Source organism: Melitaea cinxia, chromosome 14 (assembly GCF_905220565.1).
Source record: "Melitaea cinxia chromosome 14, ilMelCinx1.1, whole genome shotgun sequence".
In the NCBI taxonomy this organism is placed as follows: domain Eukaryota; kingdom Metazoa; phylum Arthropoda; class Insecta; order Lepidoptera; family Nymphalidae; genus Melitaea; species Melitaea cinxia.
This window is the reverse complement of record NC_059407.1, coordinates 11,453,805-11,470,539: the sequence shown is the minus strand read 5'-3', so window position 1 is coordinate 11,470,539 and position 16,735 is coordinate 11,453,805. Positions and strand designations below refer to the sequence as shown.

The following is a 16,735-nucleotide window of genomic DNA, read 5'->3' as shown; positions in this document are numbered from 1 at the left end:
ATCGTTACTTTCACTATCTGTACCCATAATGAGTTTATTATGTAAGCTTGTCACAACTCATCTTTTTTAATTAAGTAATGATTCAGATTAAAAAGCATATCTATAAGATTAAAATTATATTAATAAGGGAAGTGATAGAAATAGGTCTTTAATATTAATATAACAGTATGATCTTAATCCATTAAAATATATCGTAAAGTTTTCAGAAAAGAATTTAAAATGAAAAGTTAAAAAGCATGAAAAGGCAGTGAAATGAATTGAGCAAAGTTAAAAGAGAATAAAGGAACAATAAGTTTTCAGACCGCTGCGGGTGCGGTGATGGCATCGACCTCTAGTTGCGCAACCCATTGCACTAATACTTTGAATCAATAATAAGATATTTAATAGAATTCTATCATAATAATTATACAATTTTATATAAAATTTATAACTATATCTTAATTATACAATTAAACAATAAATCTATACTAATATTATAAAGCCGAAGAGTTCGTTTTGTTTGTTTGTTTGTTTGAGCGCGCTAATATCAGGAACTATTGGTCCGATATGAAAAATTCTTTCATTGTCCACATCATCACACTAAGATCAATAGGAGCGGAGCACTAATGAATAATGTTTCAAAATCGTTTTTTTTTTTCAAGTAATTATTCAACGAACGAAGTCACAGGCAGTAGTGGCATTTTATAAAAGCAGGTCTTATTCTAGATATGTATAATTCTCAAATAATTGAATCTAAGACTAAAAAATTAATAACATACCAATTTGTGTCACCCTCTTATTAAGCTTTTTGAAGTAAGGTTATCTGTAAAAAAAAAAAACACTTGTTTATACCATGTTTATACATGCGAAAGTAGTCAAGAGTTCATTTGTCATGGAAATCTGTATTATTTAGTCCAGAGGGTGGAGCCACTAGATATCTGTCCGATAACTGGTTGGAACCGCTACGGGTAAGCGACCCCGGACTGCTCTAGCTGCTAGTGTCACACACCCCTCCCCGTGATCCGTGGCACTGGTATCCGTAACCCCAGATCCTTCTCTCCCATAAATCCTTCTCACCTATCCTTCTTCTTAGCTTGAATTCCCAAGGAGGGTTGATGTCAGGCAGGCGGCCGGTCGTAAAATATACATGCCAAATCATTATGTGACAACATGAGTTTGGGAATTGAAGTATGCGATAATGTTAGGGCGTACCCCGCAGGCGACGCGCAGATGCAGCACCCGGCGTCTGTGGGAAATGGACAAGGGTTGCTGCACCAGGGACGGGGGCAGCGTAAGAGGCGAGTCCAGGAGGTGAACTTGAGGATTGCGAGTTGGAATGTGGGTACGATGACTGGGAGAGGACGAGAGCTAGCAGATGTTTTGGAAAGGAGACGGATAAATATAGCATGCTTGCAGGAGACGAAGTGGAAGGGACAGAGAGCAAGAGAAATTGGGGCGGGTTATAAGTTTTATTATTGCGGCTGCGATGGGAAAAGAAATGGCGTAGGTATAGTGTTAGATAGAGAGCTCAAGAACAAGGTGACGGATGTGAATAGAGTGAATGATAGAGTTATTGTAATAAGACTGTTGATGGAAGACTCGGTTTTAAATGTAGTTAGTGTGTATGCGCCGCAAACTGGATGCGATGACAGTATGAAAGAAAGGTTTTGGGAGGATTTTGATGCGGTTATAATGAGAATACCAGAATGTGAGGAAATATACATTGGAGGAGATTTTAATGGACATGTAGGAAGGATGAATGACGGGTATGAAAGAGTGCATGGGGGCCGAGGTCACGGAGTCAGGAACCGAGACGGTGAAGCTCTACTGGAAGCAGCCTTGGCCTTTGACTTAGCAATAGCCAACACATTCTACCAAAAACGGGAACAACACCTTGTCACATACCGTAGTGGTCTACACTCTACCCAAATTGACTACATTCTTTTAAGAAGAAACAGGCTAAAATCGGCCAAGGACTGCAAGGTAATACCGAGTGAGAGTCTTGTCTCCCAGCATAGGCTACTGCTCCTGGATTTAACTCTGAGAGTTCAGAGTTTAAATAAGAGCCCGAAGCCCCCAGTTAGAACGAAATGGTACAGACTGGATGATAGGAAGATGGCTGCAGAATTCCGGGAAAGAGTGATTGAAAAACTGATAGAGATGGGAGATATGGTGGGGATGGGAGTAAACGAGTGCTGGAGTGAGATGGCAACGTGGGTGAGAAGTGTAGCAAGGGATGTCCTAGGGGAAACGAAAGGGAAAAGAAAGATAGGGAGGGATACATGGTGGTGGAATGAGGAAGTACAGACGATTTTGAAAGAAAAGAAGAATGCTTTCAAAGAATGGAAAAGAGTGGAAGATGGAAATGACAGAGAAAAGAAAATAAAAAGATTAAAATATCAAAATAGTAAAAAGAGGGCTAAGAAAGCAGTCGCAATCGCAAGGGCCAAGGTTCAAGATAAGTTGTATGATTCTTTAGAGAGCCCACAAGGTCAAAAAAATCTTTTTAGAATAGTGAGAGAGAGAGAGATGAATGCAAGAGATGTAAACCATATGAAATGTATAAAAGACGAAGCGGGAAAGATCTTGACAGACAATGAGGAAATAAAAGAACGCTGGAAGAGATACTTTAATAACTTGATGAACGAAGAAAATGAATGGAGCGGAGTGTTAGAAAATGTACGAAGTAATGAAGGAATGGTGAAAGAGGTAAGTATAGAGGAAGTGAAGATGGCAGTGCAGAGTATGAAGAATGGAAAAGCAGTAGGGCCAGATGGTATACCAGCGGAAGTGTGGAAGTTTTTGAATGCGGATGGATGGAAGTGGCTGACTTTATTTTTCAATAAGTTGCTGCAAGAAGAGGTTATACCCGAGGAATGGTGCTACAGTTCACTGGTGCCCATTTTTAAAAATAAAGGTGACATACAGGACTGCAGCAGCTATCGGGGAATAAAGCTCATGTCACATAGCATGAAGATATGGGAGAAAGTGATAGCGCGACGAATGAGAGAAGAATGTGAGGTCACACAGAACCAATTTGGATTTATGCCGGGCCGGGGAACTACGGACGCCATATTTGCACTCCGCCAACTCTGCGAAAAATATCGACTCGCACAAAAAGACTTGCATATGGTGTTCGTGGATCTGGAAAAGGCATACGATAGGGTCCCCCGTAAGGTTCTGTGGTGGGCTATGAAAAGGAAAGGAGTGCCAGAGAAGTATGTACGACTTGTTCAGGCGATGTATGATAGAGCTAGCACCCACGTCCGGTCCGAAGCCGGGGTAACTGACAAGTTCAGTGTGGCTGTAGGTTTGCACCAGGGGTCGGCTTTAAGCCCGTATCTATTCCTCCTGGTAATGGATGTTCTAACATCAGACATACAGGAGGAAGCACCCTGGTGTATGCTGTTTGCTGACGACGTTGTTCTTGTCGGAGATAATGTCCTTGAGGTACAGAGCAGACTGGGAAAATGGCAGGAAAGACTGGAGGGCGCGGGATTGAGGATAAGTAGGTCTAAAACCGAGCACTTGTTCTGCGATTTCAGCGGTTCGTCCGGTTTTTCCCATATTGCCTTGGATGGTGTATCCCTACCAGCCTGCTCCGACTTCCGCTACCTTGGGTCATTAATACAAAATGACGGCAACATAGACCGTGACGTGAAAAATAGAATAAATGCGGGATGGATGAAATGGCGACAGGTCTCTGGAACAGCTTGTGATCCACGAATGCCCCTTAAACTTAAGGGGAAAATCTATAAAACGATCATAAGACCTGTCGTAATGTATGGATCGGAATGTTGGGCAACAAAAGTGACGGATGAAAGAAGAGTGCACGCAGCCGAGATGAGAATGCTAAGATGGATGTGTGGAGTAACGAGGAAGAATCGGATTAGAAATGAGTATATAAGGGGAAGTTTGAAAGTAGCACCCGTGACAGAGAAAATGAGGAGCAATAGGTTAGCGTGGTATGGGCATGTAATGAGGAGGGATGACCGCTGTGTCGGTAAAAGAATGTTAGAGATGAATGTCGAAGGACGAAGAGCGATCGGCAGACCGAAAAAGCGATGGATGGATTGTGTGAGTGAGGATATGAGAAAGAAAGGGGTAAGCACTGAAGTGACGAATAATAGAGAGGAATGGAAGAGAAAAACATGTTGTGCCGACCCTACATAAGTGGGATAAGGGCAGGAAGATGATGATGATGATGATGATGGAAATCTGTATTATTTAGGTATAGCCTAACAGGTCGTGACGGTTAGGAGATTCGTACCATCACCATTGTTTATGCTTTCTAAATTTTTATAATGTTAATATAAACAAAAAACTAAACAATTTCTACTTGAAAATAAATTCATTAGCTGGTTACACACGATTTTAGTTTAGTTTCCTTCTTTTTAAAAAGTGTTTTTATTATTCATTTCTATTACAATATACATATTATTATAAAACTGTAAACTTTGTTTCGTCGAATGCGCTAACTTTGAGTCATCATCATCATCATCATCATTTCAGCCTATTACAGTCAACTGCTGGACATAGGCCTCCACAAGTTCGCGCCAAAAATGGCGTGAACTCATGTCTGTTGCCCATAGTCACCACGCTGGGCAGGCGGGTTGGTGACCGCAGGGCTGGCTTTGTCGCACTGAAGACGCTGTTGCCCGTCTTTGGCCTGGGTATTTCAAAGCCAGCAGTTGGATGGTTATCCCGCCATCGGTCGGCTTTATAAGTTCCAAGGTGGTAGTGGAACTGTGTTATCCATTAGTCGCCTCTTACAACTCCCATGGGAAAAAAAGGGGTTGAGTAGTAGTTTTCAATTAAAAATACTTTTAATTACTATAGGCGTTACGACCAACAGGTGCGTAGTGTCAAAAAAAATGTAACAAAAACGACGTAAATTAATTTTGATTTTTGCTATCAAACACATATTTTTACAAATCTTATACTATTAAACGAGCAATTCTTGTATATATATATATATATATATATATATGTATATATAGAATCTGAATCTCGGAAACGGCTCTAACGATTTTCATAAAATTTAGTATTTAGGGGGTTTCGGGGGAGATAAATCTATCTAGCTAGGATTCATTTTCAGGAAATGTCGTTTTATCCCTGTTTTTAGGAATTGAAAATAATATCGTTAGAATACGAAGGTAAATTTCGCATAAGTCAATGTAGTTGCAATAGCTCGGTGGGAAATCTGCCGCTCGGGATCAACCGAGAAGATCATGGTTCAAATCCCCATGTCCTTTGATCAATTATTTTTTCTTTTTCTTTTTCTAATTGCACTCGTTATTTTTTATTTAAATAGACTGTTCTTATTTTTTATTATTATGTCGGTAAAATCGAAAAATATTATTCATATTTTATCAATATGTAATTCGTATTTATACTTTATGATTTCCAAAAAACACGATTTACTAAAAATACCGAGCTTAGCTCGGTCACCCGGGTACTTTGTATGTAAAACGAGTAACATAGGGGTCACCAGCTAGGCGATTATAATTTTTTTTCAATAGTTCGAATTTCACTGGTATTTGTATCAGATTCGATTTTAATCACGTTCGAGATGTTAAAATCGATTGTGCGAAACGAGTTCGTCGATAAACTTTTTGTCGATCGCGACAGGAACAAATACCTTAATGTTTGTGTAACAAACACACATTTTTTGACGACTTCACTTCGTTGGGGTTTAATATTCTATATAAAAAAAAAAGTGTTGTTAAACATTAAATTAAAAAAAACGACTGGACTTATTCTGAGTTATTTTTTATTATCTCAAACTTTGTAGGTGAAGAAAACTGAACTAATTTATCTGAGGTAGTGCACAGCGAGAAATATCCTGCATATATATCCTGCAGCGCGACTGGGGAAAATAACACTGCTTTCAAGTAGTAAATAAGGTGATCAAAGCTCCTGGGGAGGGTCGGGGGTAGGGTCGGGAACGCGCTTGTGATGCTTCTGGTGTTGCAGGCGTTTGTAGGCTACTTAATAACTTAACATCAGGAGAGCTGTACGCTTGTTTGCCGACCTAGTTGTATAAAACAAAAACAAAAATGCGCAGTAAAATCTCGAATTTTCAGAACATGTTACGGTTATTTTAATTTCACGCGTTTGACAGTTCGCGAGAAAGGAAAACTTCGAGTTAGCTATTAGTCGCAAATAGTTTTGTTCTTCTTCTTTCTTATCAAATTTATTTTAGACGGTCGATATTATCATAATTTAAATTTATTTGTGTAGCTTCACCAGGCAGTCACAAGACTCACAAGACTGCAAATCATGAAGTCACACACATAAACGCCTGCAGGATAAGCTTAATGTATAAAGTTTCAACAAAAGGCATGGGCAATTTAGAACCCGCGGATGTTGTATATTTTAATAAAAAAATGTGTGTGTGTGTGTGTGTGTGTATGTGTGTATTTCTTGTATGTTGTGTTAAAATTCAAATCATGTAAATGCACGTGCCTTACATCAATGATTTATAATTGACTTGCTGTTCTTAACGGGAAATCCTTTAACGATAAATGTAAATTTAAAAGACACATACGTTTCGGAATAGTCAGTCAGTTCAGTCCACAGCTGGACATAGGCCTCCCCAAGTTCGCACCAGACATCCCGGTTTTCCGCAATCCTCATCCAGCCTACACCGGCAATCTTACGTAGATCGTCGGTCCAACGGGCCGGAGGACGTCCCATACTGCGTTTGTCAAGACGCGGTCTCCACTGCAGGACCCGTCTGCTCCAACGGCCATCGGTCCTGCGACACAGATGACCAGCCCATTGCCACTTCAACTTGCTAATTCTGTGGGCTATGTCGGTTTCTTTCGTTCTCTCGCGGATAGTCTCATTTCTAATCCTATCTTTGATATAGCCCGTTCCATTGCACGTTGAGCGACTTTAAAATTGTGGACCAGTCCCTTCGTCAGCGTCCACGTCTCGGCTCCGTATGTTAACACAGGCAGGACGCATTGCTCGAAGACTTAGGTCTTCAAGCATTGGGGAATCTTCGAAGCGAAGACTCGACGAGCCTGCCAAACGCCGCCCAGCCCAACCGAATCCTCCTATCGGCCTCCTTTTCGAAGTTGTTGCGGCCTAGTTGGATAGTATGGCCTAGGTAAATATAATAAATAAAAATAATAATATAATAAAAAAAAGTTTAGAAATAGAAAACTTATTAATTTATTAATAAATTTATGGACAAGTGATAATTAGGCCTTTACAATATAGACACAAAAATGTCTCACTATTTATTAAGGTAAATAAAATTACTCCCATTTAAAATACCTGCTATTTATTTTATTTCGCTTTATGTTTGATTAAAATCCATTTAAAGCAAATACATCGTACTTCAAAGTAACATAGTATTTTATTAGCTATATTAACAGGTTAATTAGTTAGCTGGGGTAGGACAGAGCAGGAAATAGCCTGTTCAAAATTAAAAGCAGCCAGACTGGGGAAGTACCTCGACCTTATAGAAGATCACAGGTAAATAACAATGCTTTAAACAAGTTTATCTTCATTACACGAGTAAAATAAGCGTTTTAAACCAATTTTAATCTCATTATATACTTTGTTTGATTTATCCAATTATTGAGGTTGTAGATTCCACTTTTCTTTAATAGTTTCGAATTTAGGACACCTAACCGCGTTACTTTCTTCTGTACTACATAATTCTTTTGCTTTTATGTAATTTTACCACTAGGCGATAGCATTGGTTCCAACTGTATTGAGTTTTTGTTTTCTTAGGTTAAATAAAAAAAAAATTATCTTTATTTGCGTGGTCATAGAAAGAATTATTTTTACCTTTTACTTTAGATATACTACCTACTTATTACTTTTCACATTTTAAGGTCCAGAATGAGAAGCGTCGAAAATGAATTATTTATTTTTATAATATTAAGCGTGTTATACAGTTAATCTTTATTTGCATTTTTAAATATTTTTGTCTCCACGTCTTACACAAACAATTAATATTTGTTTAGAATATAGGTACAATTACTTAAATCACATCTTTATATACTAACTGACTGCAAACGTTATTTTAACGTATTACTTAATCCCCTTGTAACTTAGAGGTATAAAAAATATATGTTTGCCGATTCTCAAACCTACCTAATATGCACACAAAATTTCATAAAAATCGATCCAGCCGTTTCAGAGGAGTATTGTAACTAACATTGTGACAAGAGAATTTTATATACTCGTATAAGATAAGATTATATTCTAGTATAAAAATATTTTTGAACAGACTAAGCTCGTGTGATATTATTTTTAAAAACGACGATTTCATAAAAACAAATATACTGAAACTATTATTTTCTCTACATTCCGTTGATATTGTAGGAATACGTTGAACGTAAACGTTATGTTGTTTACTGTTCTATATAAACCAGCATGAGTATTAGAAATAACTCCATACTGCAGTATGTCAATAAAAACTGTTCCAGTGTGTGATGTCCGCTGTCGTACAGTAAATTATCTAGAAGCAATCAGGGCTACCACACTTCTGACCGTTGGAACATTTTAACAGAATTGTGTGTGAGAGAGAGATATATTCCAAAATTTTATTCGATTACTCTTATCCAACCTTAAAACAACAAAAAAAAAATGTAGATTTTACCAATAAAAGTAATGCACACGCAAATTCTTATTTACTTATATGCGTATATATAGAATACTAGCTGACCTGGCGAACTTCGTACCGCCTTTTTTATTAAGTATAATAATTACATAAGTATATCAAAATAAAATATAGCTTATCTTTAAAGTTGGTTCAAACTACACACGGTGTGAAAATTGGATTAAAATCGGTCAAGTAGTTTATTGAAGTCCATTGCGGACAAACAACGTGACGCGTAATTTATATATATTAAGATAAAAGAAACACCATAACTCTACGTAACAGTCGTGTAGTAAAGTCATCTATATATGATTTTTATATTTATTTAAATTGTACCGAAGATGAAGGATTCGTTACATTATTAAAATAATACAATTAATTTGTACAAAATATTTGAAGTCAATAATCCAAATGCATGAATCAATAAATCAAAGTATAATTGAAGAAATCTTTCATTAAGTACATCTGTACTCTGGACGCACGTGTTTCGCACATAGTTTGGACAATAAGCCTAACCAATTTATAATTATCATCGCCATCATCATCACTTCAGCCTATGGTGGTCCCCAAGTTTACGCAAAAAATGGTGTGAACTCATGTGTTTTGCCTATAGTCACCACGCTGGGCAGGCGGGTTGGTGACCGCAGGGCTGTCTTTGTCGCACCGAAAACTGCTGCTCGTCTTCGCCCTGTGTATTTCAAAGCCAACAGTTGGATGGTTATCCCACCATCGGTCGGCTCTTATAATTATAATATCATAAAAATTGTTTGCCAAATTAATAAGCAACATTTGTTCGGTTTCGATATAGCAAATGTTTTATATGTTTAATTATTATTGGAAAGTAATTAATGTATTGCTAACCCTAATGATAATGGTCGTTGTGTTACATTTACGCTCCACGTAGCAAACACCACTACCGGGTAAAGATCGCTCTGATTCACAGGCGCTAAGATACGAGTCATTTTTTAAAACAAGCGTAGATTAGAAAAAGTACATCACACTTATCGAATTTACGTAAAGCTAACACCACTTAGTATATCAGGTGGTTAATAATATACAGTCGATATAGGTATAGTTTCATTCCTGTGTATCATATTCGTTGTTTTAATTCTTTAGTTAAAAAAAGAAGTTTCGTAAAACAAATACTTTTTAAAATTCTATTATATCGATTGTTACTGGAGGGAAGCGTGTACAAGCAAATAACATCTGCTGCTTTATTATATGTACTTATAATTATTAGAATAAAATTTTGTTTATAAAGAAACTAGCTGTGCCCGCGACTTTGTCCGCGTGGAATGTAACAAAAAAGTGATTGTTCAGTTCCCAGAGTTATAAAATAAATAAATTTCTAAAATAAAAATAGCCTAAATTACTCCTTACTACATCAGCTATCTGCCAGTAAAAGACCCGTCAAAATCGGTCTAGCCATGTCAGAGATTACCCGGAACAAACAGACAGACAGAGAGAGAAAAATTATAAAAAATGTTATTTTGGTATTTATACATACGAATTTAGTAAATTCAGTTTTATTTATTTGTATGGATTTTTAATGAAAAATGAATTGTATCACTTCAGCCTATCGCAGTCCACTGCTGGAGATAGGCCTCATCAAGTTTGCGCCAAAATTTATGGCATGAACTCATGCGTTTTGTCCATAGTCAACACGTTGGGCAGGCGGGTTGTTGACCACAGGGCTGACTTTGTCGCAACGAAAACGCTGCTGCCCGTCTCCGACCTGTGTATTTGAAAGCCAGCAGTTGAATAGTTATCCCACCATCGGTCGGCTTTATAAGTTCCAAGGTGGTAGTGGAGTTATCCCTTATTCGCCTCTTACGACACGTCGACACCCACGAGAAGAGAGGGAGCGGTACTGTAATATTCTTTACTGCCGTAACCACATAGCAATTAATTGTAGGTATATAATATGTAAAACCTTAAAAATGACTGTGACATCACTATAAGACTTATATTTATTACTTTTATTTTGCTACCAACTTCCGACGCCTTATTTGGATAGCCGTAAAGGAATGACGGCTCAAAGTGAATTAGTCATGGTTTTGTAAAGACGTGACCCCGCGTCTAAGTGACTACGGGCAAGTTACGGAAGATTTAAACAGCCATATCGACGAGTACGTACAAAGTAGATTTAATTTTACTTTTTCGGTCTAACTTTCTAATCGCAAAAGTTTACGCAATGTACGATTGATTTTTCTAGAGTTATGAGAAATTTTTATTTTTTTAAATAATTATGACTGAATTTAGCAATTTTCAATTATAAAACAATTAAATTTGCGTTGTTTGAATAGTTAAATTAGCTTACCACCTGCCGCTTCACGCACATGGTCTTTACGAATTTAATTTGGCTGTTCCGTTTTCTTCCCTTAAAATTTAGCTTATGTCAATTAACACTGGTTTATAGTAGTGGAATATTTTAAACTCCGTCATTTTTTTGAGCTTATCCATTATAAACAAAGAAAAAAAAAATCCACTTTGTAATATTACCACAGACTACAACAGTAATTCTTATATACATATAAAATTCTCGTGTCACAATGTTAGTTACAATACTCCTCCGAAACAGCTAGTCCATTTTTCATGAAATTTTGTGTGCATATCGGGTAGGTCTGAGAATCGTTATAAAGGGAGAGGTGGGGATTGTGTGGGTTAATAACATATATAGCTGCTGTAGTGTGTAGTAGGTATTACTAGCTGACCTCGCAAAACAACGTCTGCAGGGTCAGCTAGTAATATTATAATTTTACCAATCCGTAAGACTTTTGTCATAATTTATTGATTTCTCGCCACACAGTAAAACTAGATTAGGGAGAGTATTCTTAGAGACAAAGGTAAAGGCGTGTGAGATTTATTCTCGTAATATAACTTTATCACGGCATTCTTAGGAAATACTCGTAACTTATTAGAAACTATAAACATACGTATAAATAATGAAGAAACCTTTGATGTCAACCGCTGGATTACTCGTTTAGAATGGAGATTATTTATAAATACGTTAGCAAACTCTTCCTATATTCGTAGTGTATGGAAATGTTCAGTTCTCCATCGATTCGGAATTAAAGGCCTGATATAAATCTTAGTTCTTCGCATAGAATACTCGTTCATGATGTAAAACAACTTGAAGAGCCTTAAGGTCAATATTCGTATCATTACAATATGGTACTCTACTAGAAATAACTAGTACAAGATCAGTAAAATGTACTAATAATAATTATGAGTTAATTATTTTTAACTGACTTTAAAAAAAGGAGGGGGTTACTCAATTCGACTGTATATATATATTTATGTATGTTCGGGGATACTTTTGTCGTTTATGAACCGATTTTGATAATTCTTTTTTGTTGGAAAGAAGATATCCCAAAGGTGATACCATGGTAAGGAAACCAGAATGTGATGAAGGAATCCCAAAGAAATCGAGGGAAACCCTTGAAAATCGTAGTGACGACTAGTGCGTTTGTTAATTTTTTTCGTCTACTTACGTTGTATTACTTGTCGGTGTAATTGAAGTCGGTTTTTTTCGTTTGCGAGCAAACAATTATTTTATTTTTAATTAATCATAAGGAGTTAAGTTTCCCATTACAGTTCAAAAACCTTAATATTATTTATCGAGGATATATAAATTTTCATCAACATATTTTTAAATAACTTCCACAATATTGACTCTATGTTGATTCAACGATGATTTTGTACATATAATTCACACAATAAGAATAATAAATGTCTCTTCCAGGCTCACAGTTTCAATGAACTCAGCTGGCATTATTCCAAAGCTTGGCAGCCTCGTATTTCACTCAAAGCGAATACTCTTGCAGATATAAAGTGTACTATTAATGTTGTCTATAATTGGCTTGCGACGTCCCACAGTCTGGTGCGATCGTTCTTGACGAAAACCAATTAGTTTTTGAATATGAAGAGGTCAGGTGATTTGTGACGACAGCTATTGTATACAAAACATCATTGAAGCCATTTTTATGATACATTAATTTTGTTATATGATATTCTTATAATAACTTTATGTTATAAATATAATGTAACACGTGTATAAAGTTATTTGCATATTTCGATAAGAGTTGTGAAATTCATATTTTGTAAGTTAGAATTTAACAACAATTACGGGTTCGTTGCTGTAAATCATAATGCACAATTTATAGTGTTAACCACGTAAATGGTGAAACAATCGCATAAGCTACCTTTATGTATTTTCGTTCTAGAATTTTCTATAACTGCCTACTAATGACAATCTATACATATATTAATACGTGAAGCAAAAACTATGCACTTCTTTATACGAAAATTGCGCAGAGGGAGGAGTACGAAATTTCGTACACTTATAGTTTTATATATATTTATATATTTTAGAAGGAGTGCAGAATGCCAATATTTGCATATATGCATAATAATACAATAAATCAACGAAAAAAAAAATATTACACATTACCATGTATTTGACACACACAAGTATATATACTCTTTCGTTTATTATTAAAGAATTAGTCTTTGACAATACAACCTTAATAATGTTAAAACTTATAATTAAATTAGCTGACCCCGCAACCGTCGTTTTATGTTATTAACCCCCTTAATTGCCCCCCCCCCAAATTTGGGGGTATGAAAAATAGATGTTGACCGATTCTCATAGCTACAATCGGTCCAGTCGTTTCGGGAGAGTATTTTAACTAGCATTATGACACGAGAATTTTATATATAAGATTATTTATTGTCGAATTTCGACCACTGGGCGAGTAAATGTGCATTTGGTATTATATTTCAAGCCATATTAATAAAGAATAAAACAAACAAACTAAAAATAAAAACAAAAATATATTGGTAATCACTAAAAATTTTCAAAAATCCATAAGGTAGCAGTGTAGCCAAGTTATAAACATTCGCTCTATTTAGGTCCTTTTGCCATAGCTCGAATTCAAAGCTAATTTATGTAGCATGTTGAGCCGATACGGAATTTCACCAACAATATGGACCTCGATTATTTACATGTCTAATTGTATCTATCTGCAATTATAATGTATTTGTTAACTTGTAAGTAGGTGTTGCAATGGCCATAGAAGACTGTGCCATATGCCTAACCACGGAACGAGTGACTCACTTTACATAATATAATGCGGTGTATAAAAACATTCACGTCTAATGCTTACCGGTGTATTTTTACCGGTAAAACATTTTTTTTACACGTTTTACATACGAACGACATATTACGCATATAGAAAGTTTATATTTTATGAAACGGCTACAATTGCAAGACACTTGTAACATGTAACTACTTACATATTTGTAATAAAATAAAAATAATTAACGAAATATTCAACGTATAACTTATCTCATATTGAATAGTTAAATAAAGAAAACATAAAATGTAACTAGACTAAAATTATAGTGACTTAAGTTTCTTTATCAACTTATCTGTTAACATAACATTAATTTAGACCTAACATATTTTAAGAATGGTAAGCTTAGCTTATAATGGATGGTCACATGATAAGAGGCCACTTCGTTCTCAAGCAGAATTATGAAGCACAAGTTACAAGCATACATTATTAATGTGCTGACGACCGTGAGGCCTAAGTCGAGTCCCTTGAGCTAATTATGAGCTTCAAGGACAACGTATGGCCGTTTCCTATAATCTATTTTTATTTTTATTTACTGTCGAAAATTTTCTGATAAAGTTCTAATCCTAGTAAGCAAATAAGATAGATTGAAACCGATAATTAGCAAGTGTAGTCAACCTTTCAAGTTTGAAAAATTGAATGCATCGATTACAAACTCTATTGATTGATATATATAAAAAAAATTGTAGTAACAGCCTTTTTTATTTTATATCTATATCATTATCAGCTATACATCATATAGCTATATATATTAGGGCAAACAACTCTAAAAGTCACTTAAAGCGCGAGTTCCTAATACCACGCCGGTTACGACGACATAAAAATATGTAGGCAATTATATTCAAATCAATGTGTTTAAGAAAATTTTATAATATTTTTGATTGAGAGCCGGTATTTGTGAGGTCGTTAGGCCATCGAACCGTATCATCGATCGTCTGCTTTTCTAGGGCAAACGGAAATCCACGTCAGCACAATTCATGCCCTATTGTTGCACTAAAGCCTTTCATTCCTTTCTAGGTCACTAGATAGGTGATATAAAGTTACAACGGTCCCTCGATAGTGCCTCATAAACGGATGTCCGTTTTATTAGCTTCACATATTTACAGCGCTTTCAGTTATGTATACAAAGTCTGGTTTATGTAATGATATACAATGTAATGTGAACTATTTTAATAATGACGTGGTATTATGGAAAGAAATTCTATTACAAAAATGAAATCAAAGAAACCATTGTTAGGGCAAACAAATCACACAATATTCAATATCATCATTTTTTACACTTTTTATATATCTTAAAAGTATTATTCATATTAGAAAGAAGTTTGAATCTCCTCTTTTCAATAATTTCATTGTTGCATTTCTAATGTACCTACGTTAGTCTACGGTGTCTCTAGGTTGGTATTCAAACGTCACATAATGCTGTGATTTGGCACGAACAGCTGATGACGTCGTGTTGACGTGAAGAAGATCAAGGTCTTCGGACTATTACTGACAAGAGTGCGTTTTTAAATGTTACATGCAACATACCTTATGGATAATTCCGATAAAATTACCTTTGACTTTAAACAATAACAACGAAAACTAAAAGAAAAATAACAATATTTTTCGATATTAGTAAAAGGTTTTTATTTGTTTATTTACGTTTAGAATTATTGTTACCCGTGGTAAATGGAGTTGGATACTATTATTACCTTTGAAAGGTTTTGAAATACAGGGGACGAAGACGGGAAGCAGCGTCTTCGGTTCGAGTCAAGCCAAAAGCCAGCCCTGCGGTCACCAACCCGCCTGCCCAGCGTGGTGACTATGGACAACACACATGAGTTCAAGCTATTTTTGGCGCGAGCTTGCGGAGGCCTATGTCCAGCAGTGGACTGCGATAAGCTGAAATGATGATGATGATGATGCTGATGAAGCTTAATAAAAAAATACTAGTGGGTGGATGGTAAACTCATAAAGATGATAGTAGAACATTGTTGTATGATTAAAAATAAAATAAAATAGTAACTATAAAAAAAGAAACACACTTTTGAAGTGAACAAGTAAAATTTTAAATTTTAGTTTAAGAAAACGCTTGAATTTTGTTAGTCGAGTGTAGGGCACAACATCATCCGTTTCGCTTATGAGGCGTGCAATACAACGCAGGTACTCGTACATCAGATTTCTAACATCTTTACTGTAGCTATATCTATTTTGTACACCAAGTAATAGTTCCTGTTTGACATTACAGAGAGAAAGTAAAGTTTTAGTGGGTAAAATCCAACACTATCTGCCAACATTATTTAGCTGGTATCTTTTTGAAAAAATTTCCCGCCCAAAAAAATTTATGTTTCCTAAGATATCGATTTTATGTTTCTATGTTTTATTATATATTTATTGATACCTTCTGCCATTCGTCATAAATAACTTTGTTGTTTTTTATCAGTATTTGTGTAAGGCCAGTGTTATGTACGTGTTAATTTTTTAGCCTTTAGGTATCAAGGTTGTGTGACGTCTTATAGCCACGTCAGTTTAGTTTAAACGATATAAAGAGGACAAATTTAACAAAAAAGGTGTAATAATAAGAAAATAAAAAAAAATAATAAAAAAATAACTTCAAATCTACACATTTTGTTTATAAAATCATATAGCTCAAATTTCGTGATCGTGCGTATTTCCATTAGCTACTCAAATTGAGAAATTTAAACTAACACAATTTACAGGAGTATAGACATCCCATAACAATCTTTACATGTCGTGATATCATTCATCAGTCTCAGCAAGTAGACACTAATTTTTAGTAACCTCGATAGCGTTAGTTTAAGGTAAAATTGACAAATAAAAATAAGCAAAAACCCGAAGTGTCTCTATCCATACCAACGGTCTAGACAGTATATTAAATAAGCCGTATCTTGAAAAAAATTAGGATTGTACCGTTAATCATGCGCTACGGCAACTTGTAAAAAAAATCACTAGGTTAAGCATTTCGTTAGGCGTGTTCATTATAACGATGCCAAAT

The 16,735-nt window shown here is 35.7% G+C and overlaps 1 protein-coding gene across 1 annotated transcript; it reads left to right on the top strand.

The window, feature by feature from the left end:
* Positions 1 to 1,149: 1,149 nt before the first annotated feature.
* On the top strand, positions 1,150 to 16,228 carry LOC123659404 (craniofacial development protein 2-like). The gene is made up of 2 exons (XM_045594619.1): positions 1,150 to 2,196; positions 16,205 to 16,228. The coding sequence occupies exons 1-2, from the start codon at positions 1,150 to 1,152 to the stop codon at positions 16,226 to 16,228; spliced, it is 1,071 nt and encodes a 356-aa protein (XP_045450575.1).
* The last annotated feature ends 507 nt before the right edge of the window (positions 16,229 to 16,735 follow it).